General features: G+C 40.9%; 1 protein-coding gene across 1 annotated transcript in view; it reads right to left on the bottom strand.

Moving 5' to 3' along the window:
• Positions 1-170: 170 nt before the first annotated feature.
• DDO (D-aspartate oxidase) overlaps positions 171-20,736 on the bottom strand; it is a 25,410-nt gene continuing 4,844 nt past the window's right edge. Inside the window, exons 2-4 of the mRNA XM_006879041.1 lie at positions 16,550-16,658; positions 13,079-13,255; positions 171-738 (exon numbers count right to left, since the gene is read on the bottom strand). Coding sequence (XP_006879103.1) covers positions 171-738; positions 13,079-13,255; positions 16,550-16,658 — 854 coding nt within the window. The remainder of the gene's footprint in view (positions 739-13,078; positions 13,256-16,549; positions 16,659-20,736) is intronic.

Below are 20,736 nucleotides of genomic sequence, written 5' to 3'. Positions count from 1 at the left end.
CATTAGTACTAGATTTTCTAAATCTACAACTACACATTGCATATTGCTAATCTTGAAAACAAAGAAATGTCTACTTCAACTTTCATGCAATAGAAGTTATTTGAACCTGCTCCAATGCTTCATTAAATTCTGCTCTAATCAGTAGTCTCTGGGGCCATTTATTACATCACCTACAGCTTAGCCTTGGAAGCAGGGGTCCTCAGAGCACAAACATACTCACTTACCAACTTGGTGGCCTCCAGAGCTGTGCCCCAGTGCACAGAGACGCCCCCACTTCCATGGCCATAGTGATGGACAACAGGCAGTTTCCTGCCATCTTGGACTAGCAGCTCTTTCTGCAGCCTTACACCTGGCCTGGAGGGCCGCAAGCCCACCTGCTCTCTTATATCATAGGCTGCATGCAGAGAGGACTCAAGAGCACAACATCGGGAAAGGATATCTCTGCTAATTTCTGGGTCTGGGGACAGATTCCAGTCTCCTTTTTGCCTAGTTCCACCCAGGGTTACACTGGATATGCCTGGGTAAATGTAGGTCATCCCACTCCCTTCACGGATAAAATGCTTCACCCAGGGAGCCTGAACTTTGAGCACTTGACCCCTCACAGGCAGGATCTGTGTGTCTCCAGCGAGCTCTCTGCTTCCAAGGCCTGAACAGTTGACCACAATGTCGAAGGACTGATGAAGCTCCCACAGGTCTCGTATTCGTCGTGTGAGTATTAAGCCTCCTCTTTCTTTTACTCTAAGAAGAAAGACATATCATGAGACCAATCTCTTATTTAAGTACTTACAGGACGTAAAAGACAGGTATGTAGAGACACAATGATCCAGGCCAAGAAAGCCTCCAGGGTCCCAAGCAGGCCTTTCTTGAACCATCAACCACTCACATCCTTGGAAACTGGTGATTCCTAATGTTGAATCTAAATAAACAACTTATTTAAAAATTCAAAAGGAAGAGAAAAAAATACAATTGACACTTGAACAACTTGAGGTGTAGGGATGATGGTCTCCAAACAGTCAAAAAAATCCAAATATAATTTACACTGGACCTTTGAACAACACAGATTTGAACTGCATGGGCCCAATTACACCCTGATTGTTTTTTTGGCATTGCTATTGTGATGAGCTCAAGTGTTTCGAGTATCTGATTAAAACTCTGTGTGATACTAATCATCTCCGGGTGAGCAGTTGGCGTCTCCTGGGAGAGGTGAGCTGCTGGTTCAGAAAAGACTAGCAACATGTGAGCTCACTGCAATGACAAGAGGTAAACAAAACCCCAGGTATAAGTGAAGCCTCACAGCTCAAACCTCTTCTGACCTGGGATCAGTTGCACATGCCTTTTCTTTTTATGTTTGAGGAGGGGGGCTGTGTTTCTGTGTCATTCTACCAAAAACACAGCACTTGTTACTGATTCATAGTGAACTCGTGTGTTAGATAGATTTTCTTGACTGAAATCTTTATGGAAGCATATAACCAAGCATACTGTGTGGGTTCTAGTTTCCAACCTTTAAATTAACAATCAAGGTGAAGCTATTTGTGCCGTCCTGGGATCTGATACTAAATAAATACAGAGTTAATTGCACTTTTAACACTTAAGAATTTGTTCTTTTTATATCATTTAATAGCAACATTTACTGCTTTGAACATTTTACCTGTTATTGTTAGTAGGTTAGGTTTTTTAAACCTCCTTATCATGAATTGGGTGAAGGTTTACAGAGCAGATCAGTATTCCATGCAAAAATTCATATGCATTTTGTTTTATGATGTTGATTGTAATTCCTCACAATGTCGCAGCATTCATCCCACCTACTGCATGGGTTGCTCATCCCGTTTCTTTTCCTTTCCTGCCTTTTTTCTTGCTTTTCCTTCCTTCTTAATTTTGTTGTTCTGAAAATACTGAACTTGATGTGCACCAATTATTATTCTAAGGAATACAGACCTCTCTGGTAGTATTCACCTTATAATTCACCTGAGTTTTTAGCTGAAAACTGAGTCAGATAAGTTGGGTTCTAGGCCTGAAAGGTTTTCTGACCAGTAAGCCTAGTATTTACTGAGAATTGAGTCTTATTCCACATTTTTCTCCTACTCTATCCAGGACCTTCTACTGTAATACCTTTCAGAGCAGCCAGCAATGGTAGCTGGGGACCATGTGGTTCTTCTCGTCTCAGGGTGGTGAGATGGAGGTTTGAATTTTCATGGATCCATTAGGCTGTGCTCAGGTGCCTTAGATTTTCTTCACTCTTCTTTGCTCCACACAGACAGAAAACAATAGCTGGGTGCACCTCAGTTGGCCACCCATAAGCTTGTAAGCCTCCAGTCGTTACTCACCAAGGTAGTATATAGAACATTTTATTTGGTCTATGGTATGCCAGTTAACTTTAATATTCCCTCTAGGATAAAATTTCATGTTCCTCTAAACTAGTCTGGTCTTCCTAACCAGATAGTTGAGGCAGTGGTCGCCTTTACCAATTTATGTTTATCACAGAGCTGTGACCATCAAAGGCATACAAAATATGTAGGACTGATGGGTTAATGAACAGATTTGGCTTAGTGAAATTTTTCTATACCATCTATATGGTATAATGAAAAGCAAAGGCTTATCCAGGTTCCCTAACTTTAGTCAGAGTTCACTTGTAGACTTTAAAAGATTTAGTAAGAGAAAAATTCTGCTCAACAGATGCAGACTGTGTGTGTCAGTGCAGGGCACACTGCTAAGAAACCACATATGGTTGGAGCTTGGGAAGAGAGAAGTGAAAAGACCTTGCAGAATAAAGTAAGTTTCCACTGAGAGATGGCATCAGAAAACGTGTGCATATGTCCAATTTATGCCTCCTGTTTTAGTTTACTTGGCTCCACAGTCAACATTCTTGGTAACAATAGTCAGGATATCAATTGCTTTGGTGAAGTAAACTCTGAGGGACCTCTCAAGAGTACTGAAGAGTAACGACGTCAGGCTGGAGTCTGAGGTGCACCTGATCCGGGCCATAGTCTTTGCAATTACATGCTATGCATCAGAGAGTTGGACAGTGACTAGGGATGATAGAAAGAGAATTGATGCCTTTGAGCTGTGGTGCTGGAGAAGAGTATTGAATATACCATGGACTGCTAAGAGAATAAACAGGCTTGTCCTGGAGAAGATGAAGCTGGAATGCTCCTTGGAGTCAAGGATTCTGAAGCTTCATCTGACATATTTTGAGCATGTTGCAAGGAGGGACTGGTCCTTGGAGAGGGACATCATGTTTGGCAGAGTGGAGGGGCAGTGAAGGAGAGGAAGACCTTTGCTGAGATGGATCGATTCTGTGACTGGAGAGTTGGGAATAAGTGCATTTGAGATGGCTATGTTGGCACAGGATAAAACAGTGTTTAGGGCTCTTGTACATAGGGTTGCAATGAGTCACAAGCGACTCGATGGCACATAACAACAGCAACAACATTATCCTTGAGCTCTTGGTCAATTCATTTCTCTAAACTTTTTTCCTTATCCTCATCATAAGAACAAAACTTCTCTTGCCTACAAAGAAAATGGTTATGAATTTCAAATAAAGTAATGGTAATGACACAACCATGAAAGCACAATAAACTCAAGGGAACAGACATCTATATATTCTAAATTCCTCAACTTGTTGTTGTTAAGTACCTTCGAGTTGGAAGTGACAGTGGGACCGCCCGTGGGATTTCAGAGGTACTAAATTACATAGGAGGGGACTGCCCATCTTCCTCCTGCAGAATATCTGATCGATTTGAACCATGCATCTTTGGGTTGGAGGCACAATCCCTTACTACTAAGCCATCAGAGCTTCCTAAATTCTTCAAGAGAAAAGACAATATCTTCTTATGGTTTAGACCTCGTCCAGTGCCCACTGACTTGAGGACTTGATGGATGTGTTCTTCAGTCCTGATGACATACTTAAATCCTGGTTTGGGTGGTAACACAGTAGTGTTCTTCTCCATCTGACTGCTGTAATTCAAGTCTGTTTTAAAAGAACTCTGGGAAAAGCTTGGAGGCAGAGTGTTTATATCCCTATGACCTCTGAGAAAGCAGAAGTGGTCATCCCTGCAATTCTGAGCACCCTCTTCTCTCAGAAACCAGATAGAAGTTTAAAATCCAAGAGAATCAGCAGAAATGGTGGGAAAGTCAGGAGCAAAAATAAGAGGCAATTGAGAATATGGGAGAGTATCTTAACCCAGACAGACAACTGATCCTAAGTAGCAGAAAACAACTCTCTAAAAGGACTGTAACTGTCCACGCCTATCCTGGGTGAGAAAACTCAACTGAAATTTGTATTAAGGTATCAAGAAATTAGTTATCTTCTGACATTGGTTCTAGAAAATGAAAGGTGGAAAAGGGCCATTGCTGCTCAACTCCAGCAAAGAGCTGTTTCAACCTGCAGCCACCATCAAGGATCAAACATCCGATCGCTGCTTTCTGTTCTGTAAAATAACAAAATTGGGTTAAATCAGCAGCTTCCAGCATCCTCCCAGTATGGTTAAGGAGTCAATTGATAGAGTAGATCGGGCTAGGAGGTCTCCATCTTTTCAGTCTCCCACCCCTTCCTCCTACTGCAATGGCTCTTGAAGAACCAACCACCAGTGAGCAAGAACAACCTAATTCCTCTGGACTCAATTTCTTTATTATTTAACAAATACTAGCTGAAGGCTTGTTCAGTGATAAGCACTATGTGAGGCTAAAACATCTCAAAAGCTACCTCTTGCTCCAAGATTATATGAATCTGCAGTGCACTATTATTTAACATGAACTATTATTTCAAATCGCAATGCCTCCAGCAATATAACTTGAATTCTAAACTAGCACTTTCACTCCATGTATCTTTCCTTGTTCTTCTGAAAATCCACAGGATTTAAGTTGTTTACCTAAGATGAAGGGACCAAAGAAAGGATTTTGACAAGCATTCACTCTTTAGGGTCACTGAGTTTCACTAAAGCCAATGAATGAATTTTTTATATAACAAAAAGTGATTAAGACACAGAGAATCAGACTTAATCAGACTGAAGTTACTGATTTGGAGTTTCTTGGAGTTGGGTTGGGGGTGTTTTCTCCCCCCCCCCCCTTTTATTTTTCATCTAACTAAAAGTAAAAGGGACCTCTGGTGGCCTAGTGGCAAGAAGGTGCACTGCAATCCCAAAGACATGTGGTTTGAGGCCACCAGCCACTCCCCGGGAGAAGGATGGGTGATCTCTTCCCATGAGATTAGCTGCCTCTGAAAATCCCTTGGAGGGTCAGCTATGGGTTGGTTCCGACTCGACGGTACACAACAACTATGAAAACAATTCCTACAAGGGAACATGTTTTTAACGCCCCAAATCTGTGGTTGTAAAAAAAAAAAAAATCAGTGAAATAATTTTAATTTGGAAACTTAGATGACTTTTTAAAACAATATATTATAATAGAGGAGTGTTTTCTGAACCAAGGGGAGAAAGTTGAGCAGTCTCCCCCCGAAAACCCATTGAGGGGTCAGCTATGAGCTGGTTCTGACTCAACAGTAATAAATTTAAGGATACGCATTGAGATACTGAGACAGAGAGGAGAGCACAGAAAGAAGGAGGTTAGAATTTTGAAGCGGTATTACCCAACGTATTGTATTATGTTTATTTGTGAAGAAATATTTATAGTAAGATAGTTAACATAAAGAATATACTTATGAAGACTTTAAGAAAAAAATCCTCATCAAAAAAGGGCAAAAATAAAAATGGAAATTTTAAGTTATCAAGAGAATCTAGATTTTCTGGAGCTGTGAAATTGGATGAACCTCTAAAACTATTGCCTTGAGATAATTTTGACCCTTAAACCTCAAATCAAAACTAAACCCTGAATTTTTTTTTTAACTGAGCAATCTTGTTGTGTGATGCAAACTGATTTTGGAAAGTTGGATGATGAATTAGAAAGACCAAATAAGAACTGATGTCTCTGAGTTGTTGTGATGGCAAAGAAAACGGAGTATCTCATGAATTACCAAAGTAACAAACTTGTCGCTGAGGAAATACAACCAGTGTGCTTCTCAGAGGCAAGGATGCTGAAACTTTAGCTCACATACTTGGGATGTGTTATCAGGAGACTCCAGTCCTTGGAAAAGTGGATGGTCAGCCAAAGAGAGGAAGACTCTCAGACAAGATGGAATGAACAGTGAAACTACAATAGGCTGAGCATTACTAGGAGGGCAAGATTTTGTTCTGCTATTTATAGGGTTGCTATGAGTCTTAGCTTTACAGCCCCTAACAAGAACAATAATAATTTGAACATTATCTTTTGCCTTTCTTATTATAAATTGTGATAATATTTGAACACTACTATTCTGTGTTCCAGTCATGCTAATTGAAACTCAGAAATCTTTTCCTAATTCACAGAAAGAGACTTAATAGCTTTGAAATTTGATCAGATTTTTGTTTGGTTTTGAGCATTTTCTTTTTTTTTTTTGAGAAATTTCTTAAACTCACTGAACCTGTTTCCTCAACAACCTGGGGATAACAGTGCTGTGCTGAGAGAATCATTACTGAGCCTGTAAGAATTCAATAAATGCAAATGTCCTCTTTCACCATTTCAAGATTCGCCTGCTAGTTGTGCTACTGGTGAAAGCCCAATCATTACCTCGCTCAGTCTCTTAAATTATTACAGTGGCTGGGCTGTCCAAAGATCTGGGCAGACTTCTTGTGCATCCAGGGCCTGGTCATTTTCAAGCTGTTACTAACGTGAACAGTTCATTAAGATGGGGTGAATACAGAGGCCAGAGCTGTGTTGGGGGGGCATTTATGCAGCACTAAGCAGTAAAGTAAGGGCTCTTGTGAGGGGGCTTTAGCTGAGGGCATAAAGGGGAACCACAGGGTCCCCTAGGAGTGAAGATGCCCTTGGGAAGCAGCAGAAGCCCTGGTGGAAGCTTCCAAGTGTACGGCACCCCATAAGTCAGTCTCCTATTCCCTACTGGCCTTGGTGTCTCCTCAGAATGCACTTTTCTAGCTGGCAATCTCTCATGGCACCTTTGCAAAACAAAGGAGAGAGGGGATTGCTCACATTACACTTTGTGTCTCAGGCCTTTGTCTTTCTGTTGGCTCTGGGCCAGCAGTGTGTGGGGTAAAGATATAGAGCAGGGGGTCTGCTGTGCTCAGGAAGGGACTCTGGAAAGCTGGGCATGTGGCAGCTGTCACATTCCCGATGTACAGTCCATAGTTGCCAAGTCAGGCCCTGCAGGAGAACAGAAGATCCAGAAGAAGAAAGAGATGGAAGTGCAGGGATCCCTCAGAGCAGCAGAGGCCTTCCAAGAAAGGATTGAACAGGGAAGTGCAGGGACAGAACTTCAGCATGGCGGATGCTCTGTCCAGCATGGAGCCTTACCAGGGCCACGGAGGATGGCACTAGCCTCCTGGAGAAAAATCAGTGTACGTGTGTCACAGGGCCACACAGGTAAAAGGAGGCCACCCAGGATATCACAAAAGGCACGTCAATCCTGATCCCTCTGGGATGATTTATTTAGATATGCAATCTGGAGGAGGAGGCACGTCCCATGGATTTATTGCACCTATGAGTCATTTCCCAAAGGGGCAAGTAGAAAGCACAGAGTATGACTCCACTGGCTGAAGAGATAAAATAGGATCTGAAAGTGTGATTAAATATCTGAAGACCTTTTATTTCCCGTCTAGACAATATTGGACATTGATTTTTTTTTCTGTTTTGGACATGAAAAATGCTAGAGACTTTAAAAAAAAAAATAGAAGAAGAACCTAGAGACCTAATTTGTGGGGAAATAAATAAAAGTTGCAGGCCATTTACCTTACTTTCAGTTGGAGCCATTGTCTTGTGGCTTGCTGAGTGAAATGCTCATTTTTGAGTCTGAACACTCACATTGTGTGGCAGCGGCGTAGGAGGCAACAAAACAGACCCTGAGTGTGAGGAACAAGCAGAGCCTGTGTGTCTTCCCAGCTGGCTCTGTTCTGAGTGGAGGAGAGTGGGTGGCCACCCTCAGAGTGAGCCTTGAGGGTCCCACCTCCTCATGAGGACACTGCCTGCCTTCTGCCTAGCTTGAAGTCCTGGCCCTGAACAGATTCATCTGGGTCTTGAATGAGCCCTGCTCCATGGGCTCCTGCAGGAGAAAAGCAGGCCTGTGGTCGTCGTCTTCACACAACACGTTCAGAGGGGAGGAAATACCATTAGTTGCCTTCTAGTCAATTCTTAGTCATGGAAACCATTTGTTAAAGATAGTGTCAGACTACTACTACTCAGTGAGCAAGGCACACACAGGTTTACTTATGTTTACTCTTTTCTCTCTCTCCTTCTTATTGCTGTTGAGTTGGAGGTGGCCCTCCATTAGGTTTCTAAGACTATAAATTGCACAGGAGAAGACGATTGCTCATCTTTCTCTCTCAGAGCTACTGGTGTATTCAAAGAACCACAGAAACACAAGGCCTTCAGGCTAGCAGTACAACTGCTTACTGATTAGGCCACCAGACCTCCTATTAATGTATAGTGAACAAAATATGTGGTGAAAAACATGTGAAACTGTTCACTACAGCTTACTAAGTAAATCAATACCAACTTTACTGGGTAATCTGGACCTGGTTACAGAATAGAATGCTCCAGAAGGTTTTCTTAGGTGTAATTTTTTGTTTGTTTTTTGCATGTCACTCACTGAACTTTATTAAGATGGGAATGACTGCTAATTGTGTGGAAGTTCCTCGTCTCTGTCAAAATCCACAAAGTTCACATGAATTTACACAAATTAGAAACAGATGGCATGTTTAAAACTATAAAGAAAATATCCAGGTGCCCAGGTGATTTAATTTAAACCATTGAAGAATTTGTGGGCCCCACAGTGATCCCTTGCAGGCAAGATGTCAAAGAGCTCCCTTGTGCAATCTTCTTCTAAGAATGTGGAACGCTTCACGAGTTTACGTGTCATCCTTGTGCCGGGGCCACACTCATCTTCTCTGTGTAGTTCCGATTTTAGTATATGTACTGCTGAAGTGAGCACTAATCTTTACTTTTTAAAAAAAACTTTTTTATTGTGGTTTGGGTGACAATTTATAGAGCAAATTGGTTTTCCATTCAACAATTTACACACATTTAGCTTTGTGGCATTGGTCACATTTCTTAGCTATACTCTTCACAGAAGCAGGTTGCTAGGCCTTTTCCCCTGAGATACCACCAGGTGGGTTCACACCTCCAACCTTTAGGTTAGCAGTGGAGCACACACTGGGCCCCATAGGGCCTTTGAGGAAAGGAAGGAGCTAGTTAACCTCCACCAAGAGCGGTGTCTGTCTGGCACCTGGGGTGGAGCCTCGGCACAGGGAAGCAGGAGGAGGTCTGAAGGGATGAGAGCAAGGAGTGAAGGGGCAGGTGGAGGTGTTGCTGAGACAAGCGTCCCCCTCTCCTCCACGGTTTCCCCACAGGAGATTGTCTACTGTAGTCATACTAGACATGATGAAGAAGAGGCTAGATAATGCCATCATGGTGGGCATGATGAGGAACGTTCTTGTCTTCCCCCTAATGCCTATAACCTACATACCGGCAGGGAGTGGCTTGTCAAAGGCCCTATCTGGCCAGTCAACAGGTATATGGTATTCCAGTCAGAAGATGGCTCCCACTGACACAGAGAACTTCTTTCTCGAGGTTATTTTAAGTAAGATATTGCTAGTGAGTCAGATTACAACCAGTGAGGGAGCAGTGCAGATTTTCCAAGACCTTCACCTCACAATTAGAGGTTAGGCCTGAACATACGTTATCATGAAATTATGGAGCCCATTTTCTAAAAAGAAGCACTGGTGGCTTAGGGTAAGGACTTGCACTGTCAACCCAGAACCCCAGGGGAATGATGGGTAATGGGCAATCTACTCTCACGCATTTTACTGCCTCTGGAAATCTCCTGGAGGGTCAGTTGTAAGTAGGCTCTGCCTCAAGAGCACATAACAAACTTCTAAATACTGAGGCCAAGTCATTATTCAACTGCTTGCCTTAAGCCATTTTTCCAACATGTACACAGTAATTTACATCATTTCTATTTATCCACCAAAAAAATAGAAATTGGGGGAAAGCACAACTCTCAACACACTTGCAATTTCCAGACTAAACTAAACAGAGTTCAAGAGACTTTTGGTAATGTTATAAAATAAATGTCTATGAGTGACTAATGAAAAACCAATAGGATTTGTAAAGTGTCACTCAAATTTTAAAAAGTCAATTAAAAATATTTTTAAATTAAAGAAAAGCAATTTAAACAAACAAAAATTTTGCCTGAAATTGCTCTCTCTCATTACTGTGGTGGCTTGCATATTGCTAAGACTCTGGAAGCGATACCACTTGTATTCCAAATAGTCCCCTTGGAGGACAGATTTCAGCAGAGATTCTAGGCTAAGTAAGATAAATTATTAGAAAGGTCTGAGAATTTAATTTCAAAAATTGGCCAATGAAAACTCTACGGATCACAACAAAATATATTGTTCAATATAATGTGGAAAAATGAGGCTTCAGAGATATAAGGCCACAGTGGGCTCAAGCATGCCAGCAATCACGAAAATGATGCAGGACCAGCCAGCATTGTGTATTATTGTATCTGCAGTCGCCATGAGTCACAGCCAACTTGACAGAAACTAACAACACTGACGGGAAAAAAACCTCAACAAACCACATATCAAGTTGAACCTAAAGTAAACTCATTACTGTTGAGTACATTCCAAGTCATTATGCCCTTATGTGTTTCAGAGCAGACCTTAATCTACAGAGTTCTGTTTAGAGAAATATTGCAGGAAATTGTAGGCTGTAACAGAGTGCACTAATTATCAAATAATATGATACTGCATGCAAGCAAAATACTGCTGAGGATCATTAGAAAATGACTAGACTAGTACATAGAAAAAGAACTGCCAGACATTCAAGCTAGATTTAGAAGAGGCTATAGAGATTTCATTGCTGATGTCAGATGGATCCTGGCTGAAAGAATACCAGAAGAATGTCTATTTTTTTATTGACTATTAAAAGGCATTTGACTGTGTGGATCATAACTAATTATGGCTAACATTGAGAAGAATTCCAGAACATTTGATTGTGCTGTACAAAACATATACCTAGACCAAGAGGCTGTTGTGTAAACAGAGCAAGGGAACACAATATGGTTTCAAATTAGGAAAGGTGTGTGTCAGGGTTTTATCCTTTCTCCATATCTATTTAATCTGCATTCTGATCAAATGATTCAACAAGCTGTTGGTGGAAGATTCATCAATAACCTTCATTATGCAGATGATATAACCATGCTTACTGAAAGTGAGGAGGACTTGAAGCACTTGCTGCATAAGTTTAAACACTACAGCCTTCACTATGGATTGCATCTCAACAGCAAGAAAACAAAAATCCTTGCCACTGTACTGATAGGCAACATCATGATGGACAGAGAAAGGATTGATACAGTTAACAGTTTCATCTTACTTGGATCTACAATCAATACATTTTGTATCAGCAGTCAGGAGATCAGGAGATGTACTGCACTGGGCAAGTCTGCAGTCAGGGACTTCTCCAAATGAGGAGTAATGATGCAATTTTGAGGACAAAGGTGCTCCTGATTCAGGCCATGGTCTTTTCAGTAACTTGTCATGGCCGAGAGTGGACAATTAATAAGGATGACAGAAGAATTATTGATATCTTTGAACTGTGGTAGAGAAAAAAGTGTTGAATAACCATGGACTTCCAAAAGGGTAGATATGTCTTGGGGAAGTTGCAGCCACAATGCATCTTGGAGGCAAAGATTGTGAAGCTTTGTCTCACATGCTTTGGCATGTTGCTAGGAAAGATTATTCCTTGGAGAGGGACATCATGCTTGGAAAGGAGGAGGGACAGAGGAAGAGAGGAAGATTCTCAACTAGGTGGATTGACATGGTGACTATGGCAATGAGTTTGTTAAAAATAAAAAAGGATGTCATGAGATAGGACAGTGTTCAGATTGGTTATTCATAAGGCCACTATGAGTCATACTTGACTCTACAACACCTAACAACAACAATATTGTAGTAATAGATCTCAAGGCCCTTTTCCTATGGTATTTCTAAGTGAGTTTGGATGTAAAAGTTTTTATTAGTAGTTTATCACAAATTGTACAGCTCATTCCTTGAGACACAAGCTCTGTCTTAAGATTCTTTTACAAAGCACTTATACTTAAAAAGGAGCCTTGGTGGCACAATGGTTAAGTATCTGATTGCTTACTTAAAGGTTGATGGTTCAAACCCAGGCTGTAGCTCTACAGAAGAAAGACCTGTTGATCTGTTCCTATGTTATTGGGTGCTGTCAAGTAGGCTATGACTCTTAACGACCCTATGAGCAACAGGTCAAAGCCCTGCCCTCTTTTGTGCCATTCTCACAACCTCCACCATGCTCCACTGTTGCAGTCAACCTCATTTCACTGAGGATCTTCCTCTCCCACTGGCCCTCCACTCTTCCAAGGACTAGCACTGTGCTGCAATCCTGAAGGCACAAGGTTTGAATCCACCAGCTGCTCCATAGGAGAAGAATGGGCAGTCTCCTCCCATGTGATTAACTGCCTTTGAAAAGCCACTGGAGGATCAGCTATATGTTGGTTCCGATTCAACTGTACCTGACAATAACAACAACATCTAGTGCCATGCTCGCTATCTCCACCATGTTCAAGCCTACCGTTGCAATCAACTGTGTCTATTCATTTCACTGAAGGTCTTCCTCCCTCACTGACCCTCTACTTTTCCAAATATGAAGCACTTTTCCAAGGACTGACACCTCCAGACAACGTGACCAATGTGACAGAAAGTGCTGCCTTTCGGTTAGCAGCCTGACATACAGTTCCTCTGTGAGTCACGGACTCTGAAAACTTGCTGGAGGATCAGTTCCCACTCGGTGGTATACAATAACAATTACAGTCTAGAAATCCTATGGAGAAGTTCTACTTTGTCACAGAGGTCTCTATGAGTTGGAATTGACTCAATGACACCAATGACAACCACTTGTGAATGAAAAGACAGAGCACAGGACAACTTTCAACACATATTTATGAATAGTTATAAACTTGCTTGTGGCTATGATTGCTAAATGGAAACCGTAAAAGACCACTTTGACTGACCTTTTTTCCAACCAGGGCAGATAAGCAGGGCATTCACATTTCAGGGTGGTGAAAGCCTGGCCAAATGCATGCCGGGGGAATTTCTTCAGCTCAGCCCCAGTCATTTTTCGAAATCCCAGCACCACATCAGCCCAGAATGGCACTTCTTCAGTAGGAAGATTTTGAAATATCTGCCAACTCAAACATATTAGACAGAGACGTTTCCTGAATTCTTATGAAAATAACACTTGGCTACTGAACTTCCTGTACTATTCTCCAAAGCACTTTTTAAAAATATACTTTATTTTTCAGAACTCTCTCAGATTTACAGAAAAAATGCATAGTAAGTACAGAGAGTTCCTCTTCCTGATGCATACTTTCTCCTTCTATTACTATTCATATGGAGCATAGGTCACCATTGAAGAATCAATACTGATACCTTATTATGAACCCAAATCCATCATTTATATTACTATTCACTCTGCATACAGATCTTTAAGTTTTTCTCTTTGAAGATTAAAAACATACCCTTTCTAAAATTATAAAAAGGAAAAAATCAATCACTTCTCTTGGGTTCACATAATTCAGTGGTTAAATTTTCAATGTCCATGATTTATAGAATAAGACATTTTTAAAATAACATGTCTTTTAATGATTAAACTGAATTTCTTTTTCATGAAAGTGTCTGCCCAGGTTCTCCTTATTCTTAGATTATAACCTATTTATATTTTATCTTTTATTTACATATTTTTGAGGTAAAAGTTTTCTGTTTTTCTACAATGCTTTACATAAACTGCAAGTAAAGCATCAAAAGTCTAATAGTAAGATCCAGTTTTGAACAGAATCTCTTCATTGGAATGAGGAGTGGAGAAAGTGCTGGAAGCAAGGGATAGAAATGATTTAATCAAGTTGTTGTTGAGTACTGTTGAGTTGGAAATGACTCATAGCTGACCTTCCAGTGGGTTTTCAGAGGCAGATAAATTGCATGGAAAGAAAATGCCCATCTTTCTCCAGTTGAGCAGCTGATGGATTTGAACCAGGTGCCTTTGGCTTGGCAGTGCAATTTCTTACCAGTAGACCATCAGAGCTTCCTAAGTAGTTGTAGATCCTCAAATTTAGGTTTAGGTCTAGGGCAAAAGTGCTGTGAAGAGGAGCCCTATATCACTAAGTAACTGCCATGGTATAGAACAGATGAGGCTAGAATGATATTGGTCATTAAGAAGACACTACCAATAGCTGCTGGTATTGTTGTTAGGTGCCATCAAGTCAAACAAAACTCATAGTGGCCCTATGAATTCCTGACCTGAACCCTGTCCTATCTTGTGCCATCCTCACTATCTCTGACACACTCAACCATTGCTGCAGTCACACTTTTCAAAGCATGTTGTCCCTTTTCAAGGAGTAGCCTCTCAGAGCATCATGCCCAAGGTATGAGAGAGGAAGCTTCGCCTGCCATAAATAGCTGCTACTGTTGTTGCTGCTATTCACCATCATGTTGGAAATGATTCATAGCTGACCCTACAGCAAATTCTCAGAGGGAGCAAATTGCGTGGGAGGAGATTGCCCATCCTTCCCCCATGGAGCAGCTGGTGGATTCAGACTGCGTGCCTTTGAGATTGTAGCATATTTCTTACCATGAGGCCACCCACACTCACTACAGTGAAATGGGGGTAGGCATCTGTTTATAAGTTGTCTTTATTGAGTTGTCCTCACCACCAGGAACAAATGTAAATCATGGGCATTCTAAAATAGCAAAGAATATGAGGACTTTCCATGTTGGAAATGACGTAGTAATGAATCTCTAGGTAATTTATTCAGAGCAGTCCCTGGGCCATTCTGATCAGAGTCACAATAGATTGTCCTGAATAGAATGGAAGAAAAACAGAAAAACTGAGTCTTTAAAAAGGCCTGTCAACTAGATTGGTTGAGAACAGACAACTCCCTGAGACTATTGACCTAAGACCTTCCTTAAACTTTTAACTGAAACTAAGCCCAGAGGTCACCTTTGAGTGAAAGAGAACAGTATATAAAATAAAAGCTATTACTTGTGCTTATGGTGCTTTACTGAGAAACCCTCTGTGTGTGACCGAAAGGTCAACAATGATTCACAAGTAAAGATGAGGTGATAACAGGCAGGGAAACTGAAACACTGGGAACAGAACAACCACTGAGAATGAAAGAGAATGGTGACCCATCATGAAAAATGTAGATAATGTCACAGAGCATGTCTGGAGAACATCAAATGGAAACCTCCTTGCATAAATCTCACTAAAAAACACAATAAAATTTTACAAGAAAGAGAAACATTCATTTCTACATCTGCACAAGGACAATGATTATTCTCATGTTTTGATTTATGTTCCGGAGACATAAACTAAAAGTGATAGAAGGTTTTGCCATTCTGTTTAAGAAGTTCCAGGAAAATAGTGTCATATTTTAAATGTGGGCATTAGATATGTGAACTAGGTGGCTGTGATTAAGTGTCATCAAGTAGTCTATGACTCACAGCAACCTTAGAAACAACAGATCTGAACTCTGCACTATCTTGTGCCATCCTCATCATCCCAGATAAGCCCAAGTCCATTATTACAGTCACTGCATTAATGCCAAATTCTATCATTTTATTTACATGTTTCCTGAAATCAGATATTAAAAATCAAGGAAAAGTATGCTAACCATGTAAGATTCCCCTCCCCAAAATATAGCACTTTAAAAGGTCATTTTAGTGACTTAAAATTTGTTCTTTGGAACACCTCATTCTCCAATGATGTACAATAAATAAGGTGCAGAGAGCTCTGGAGGCCTAGTGCAAGAAACTGCACTACAATACTGAAGACACACAGTTCGAGGTCACCAGCTGCTCAATGGGAAAAGGCTAGGCAATCTCCTCCTGTGCAATTAACTGTCTCTGAAAACTTGCCACGGTCAGCTATGGGTTGAATCTCCTCTTGTGCAATTAACTGTCTCTGAAAACCTGCCACGGTCAGCTATGGGTTGGTTCAGGTTCCACGGTAAACAACAAATATCACTGCAACAATGGACTTGAGTATGGTAGATAGAGTGAGCATGGCAAAGGATAGAGCAAAGTTTCTATCTATTTTTCATAGGCTCACTGACTCATAGCCAACTTGACAGCATAACATCACCACCTTAGAATTCTGTACTAGTCTAGTATTACACTAGCCCCAAGTAGCCTAACTTAGCATTGATCTAATATCTTCTCTCTTAGCTGTATTTGCAAATCAGTGCATGTTCCCTGAGGAAACTCAAAATAGTATTTGTAATAAGAAACCATAATGGATTTTGTTGTTAAAAGGTGGAAAGCCCTAATTTGTCTTTCTTAAGTTCTTTGGAGTAAAGCCTAAAACATTGTTTCTAATTCCTGTGGTGTCTAGTTCAGCAGTTTACTCCCGGTAGATCATAAATATTTTATGTTGAATGCTAGTGTCTGTTAACTGGAATTCTAAAATAGCCTTTTATTTCCTCTCTTACCCAGACACCAGGTGAACACCAGCGTCTCCAGCTTCCGAGGAATTGGCAATTTCAAGCAGGTGTTCAAAGGTCTCTCTAAACCACTGCTTCTGCTTGTGAATGGATGCATCTAGTCGGGGAACAAAGCAAAGTGAAACAGTGGAAAGTTTAGATAAGCTCCATCCTAGGAATGGATGGAAAATTATAGAGACAATGTAGATGAACTTTGTAAGTAAACCGGTGTGAAATTTAAAAAAAAAAAAGAGAGAGAGAGAAAGAGAAAGAGGAGCATTTAAAGTACCACATCATAGTGGGAAATCCATCAGTGACTAGTTTTTGGTTGGAGGTTTTAGATTAGTTTGCTCACAAAGTTCATAAATATTGTTATTTCACACTGTTCTTCATTCACATGTGTTTCATTATGCATTACGTGTTATAAAATCAATCACCATTGGACTTTGACCATCATTACCCAATCTTTTCAGGTCCCCACCATATCCTTCCCATTTAGTGACCAGTTTTGAATGTTGACATATACTCCCTGTCTTTGCTCATATTAACCTTTGAAGGAGAAATCAGACGGTCAATACACATTTTATCAGAATCCATCTAGATGTTGGTCTTTGGAGCTAGTGTATTCCAGATGTCCTCTAAGAATTTATGATCAACCCAAGCAAATGAGTTCATGTCTAAGGCATCCGCTAGATGCACAGTCAACGAACAATCTGGAGAAAAGGCTCATAGTCTCTTCATGGGAGACTTGAAGACATGATGAGTGGCAAAGAAAAGTCCAGGGAACTCACCCTCCTTGCACAGGGGTCAAAGGCCTGCCTTGTGGCGGTACCCTGCTGAAGAAGGATCCCACAGATAAGTCCTCCCAAAAAGGGCTACCATTACCTCCACACCCTTTCATATATTATGTAATCACAGATCAATTTAGAGTAGTATCCTGTGACCAGCAGGGGGCGTAGGGGGACACATCAACCACCACCACCACCTCTTCAGGCATCCCAGTCAGAACACAAGGGGTTGGATCCAGACAGCTTCTGCAAAGGTGTAAGGCCTGTCAGTGAGGAAACAAGGAGCAAAGTTCAAAGACAAAAATAATAGTGTCCAGTGTAGGCAGAGAGAGAGTAAGCTCAACACCAATGGCTCCAGCTGTGGGTGGCGTGTTTGGCCATTTGATCTCTGTGGAAGAGTCATGAGGGAGTGTTCAGGATCAGGATAGAAACAGGCCACCAATAATCCTGAGGGACTGCAGTGGGGATAGCAACAAGGAGATGAAGCATGGATGCTGAGAAGAGGCTGGTCAGTTCTGCTTGGTTTATGTCTCTGGCATTCATGGTAGAGATAAAAAAGCCCCTGGAGAGATCCTGCTCCCAGGAAAATTCTCTAGTTGGTGAGAAAATTTCAGTAAAAGGGTTTTTAAATAGTTGCTTTGTGAGAGAGTTAATAATTATTCCTTTTGTACTAAATTTGTAGTCATAACCATGTGCCCATGTAGACTTGACATTGTATTTCAAAATCACAGGTCAGAGGCTATTGATTTTGAAGCAATAAATAAATAAGAAACTTCAGAGAGCTATATTAGAGCTCATGTGAATTACATCCCAACAATCTGTATAGGATCTTTGTCTGTCCTAAAATATTTCCTTATTTCTACACTAAACTATCAAGTGAATTCCAGCTCATAGCAATCTTGTATGACAGAGTAGAACTCTCTCATGATTTCCAAGGTAGTAATCTTAGAAACTAGAACCAGATTGTCTTACCTCTCTCTTGTGGAGTGACTGGTGGGTTTGTGATGTCAAGTACTTGGTTAGCAGCAAATATCTTAACCACAGCACCACCAGAACTCCTGTTTCCATCCCATACTCCCCAAATAGTAGTTCAGATTGACCGACGTCAATTCCAATTCAACAGTGAATAAACCAGATCTGGTTGAATTCATGTTAAAAAAATAAAAGAAATCCATAGCTAGAACAACTGACTATATGCAAGATACATGGTTTGAATCCAGCAGCTGTTCCATGAGAGAAAGATGGGCAATCTCCTCCCATGTGATTTACTGCTCATGAAAACCTGCTGGAGAATCAGTTATGGGTTGGTTCTAATTCAATGGTGGTGCTTGTTGTTATGTGCCATCAAATTGCTTGAGACTCACAGAGACCCTATGAGTCTGCACAGCTCTGAGCCCTGCTCTATCCTGAGCCAACCTCATTGTGACACACCTACGCCCATTACCTCAGTCACTGAATCAATACATCTCATCCAGGGTCTTCCTCTCCTGCACTGTCCCTCCACCCCTGCAAACACGATGTCCCTGTCCAAGAATTGGTCCCTCCTAGTCACATTCCCAAAGTATGTCAAATAGAACTTCAAAATCCTTGCCTCCAAGGAGCAGCCTGCTTTCACCTTCTCCAGTGCAGACCTGTTTGTTCTCCTAGCAGTTCACGGTATATTCAATACTCTTCTCCAGCACCACAGCTCAAAGGTATCAGTTCTTTTTCTACCATTCTTAGTCATTGTCCAGCTTTCTGATCCATAGCAAGTAATTGCAAAGACCATGGCCTGAATCAAGTACACCTTAGTCTCTAGACTGACATAATTTCTCTCCAGTACTCTGGAGAGGTCCCTGAATACAGATTTTTCCAATGTAATTCATATTTTCATTTTCTGAATGCTGGCACTAAGAATGTTGATTGTGGAGCCAAGCAAGCTGAAGCTGTTAATGATCTCAATCTCTTCACCGTCTATCATGCTGCTAATCAGCCCAGTGGTGAGAATCTTTGTTTTCTTGATGTTGAGCTTCAATCCATATTGAAGACTACAGTCCTTGACCTTCTTCAGCAAATGCTTCAGGTCTTCCTCAGTTTTGACAAGGAAAGTTGTATCATCTGCATAACACAGATTGTTGATGAGTCTTTCTCCAATCCTGATGTCACACTCCTCCTCATAGAGCCCAGTCTCCCAGATGAGCTGTTCTGCACATAGATTGAAAAGGTATGGAGATAGGATGCATCCCTGGTGTACACTTTTCCCGATTTTGAATCATGCAGTGTTTCCTTGCTCTGTTCTGACAACTATCTCCTGCTCCAAGTATAGCTTTCACATAAACACAATCAAGTGTTCCTGGCATTCCCATTCTTCTCAGAGTTAGCCACAGTTTGCTATGATTCACACCATCAAATGCCTTTTCATAGTCAATGAAACACAGATACTCTGTGCTTTCAGCCAAGATCCATCTAACATTGGCTATAATATGCCTAGTACCACGACATCTTCTAAACCCAGCCTGCACATCTGGCAGTTTTCTGTTGATGTGCTTTTCCAGTTGTTTTTGGATAATTTTCAGTAGAATCTTGCTTGCATGTGATATTAATTAATGATATTATTTGATCATTTCCACACTCTCAGGTAATCATTTTTTTGGAATAGGAACAAATATGGATTTCTTTCAGTTAGTTGGCCAGGTGGTTATATACATGTATATACATGCATATAAACATATATTATTATTATAATTTATATACATATATTAATTTATATACATATATATATAAAATCCACATAATCCTTGAGACAAGTATGATCTTCTTATAGTATTAATATTTATAGATACAGAAGATAGCTACAATGGGGATTGTCTGAATAGAGTCTAGAAAAGTAGTGCCAAAAAATCCTCTCACCCCAACTTCTAGAATGCTAGCATCCATTATTTCACTCAGAAAATGAGCCTTTTCTAGGGAACATGGTCAGTCCAGGAAAAAAGGACTTAAACATAGTAACGTCAGTGGGTTTTCAACTTAGTGACCTGACATCTTTCCTACAGTGAGGTCCACAACAACAATCCCCCTAATCGTAGAAGGCCCCATTCTTAAATATCAGTAGACAGGTGGTGACAATTACCACAAAGGCAAAGAAAACCTCCAATGTGAAAGATGGAGATAAGAACATACAATCAAAAGATACAAGGGCACATCAGGGACTATACAGAGGAAACAGACCCTTTCACAACTACTAAAGGCCAGGTGCTGATTGTGGGATAGACCACCAACTACTCACATGCAAGTTCAAGCTGAAGTTGAGGAAAATTAAATTAAATCCACGGGAACCAAAATTTGACCTTAAGTCTGTTCCACTCAAATTTCAAAACCATCTCAGGAACAGGTTTGAGGCCTTGAGCACCAATAAGCGTAGATTAAATG

This window comes from Elephantulus edwardii, unplaced genomic scaffold (genome assembly GCF_000299155.1).
Source record: "Elephantulus edwardii isolate Elephantulus edwardi_28Jun2011 unplaced genomic scaffold, EleEdw1.0 scaffold00002, whole genome shotgun sequence".
NCBI classification, from domain to species: domain Eukaryota; kingdom Metazoa; phylum Chordata; class Mammalia; order Macroscelidea; family Macroscelididae; genus Elephantulus; species Elephantulus edwardii.
Note: the sequence above shows the minus strand (reverse complement) of the source record. Positions and strands in the feature narration are given on the sequence as shown.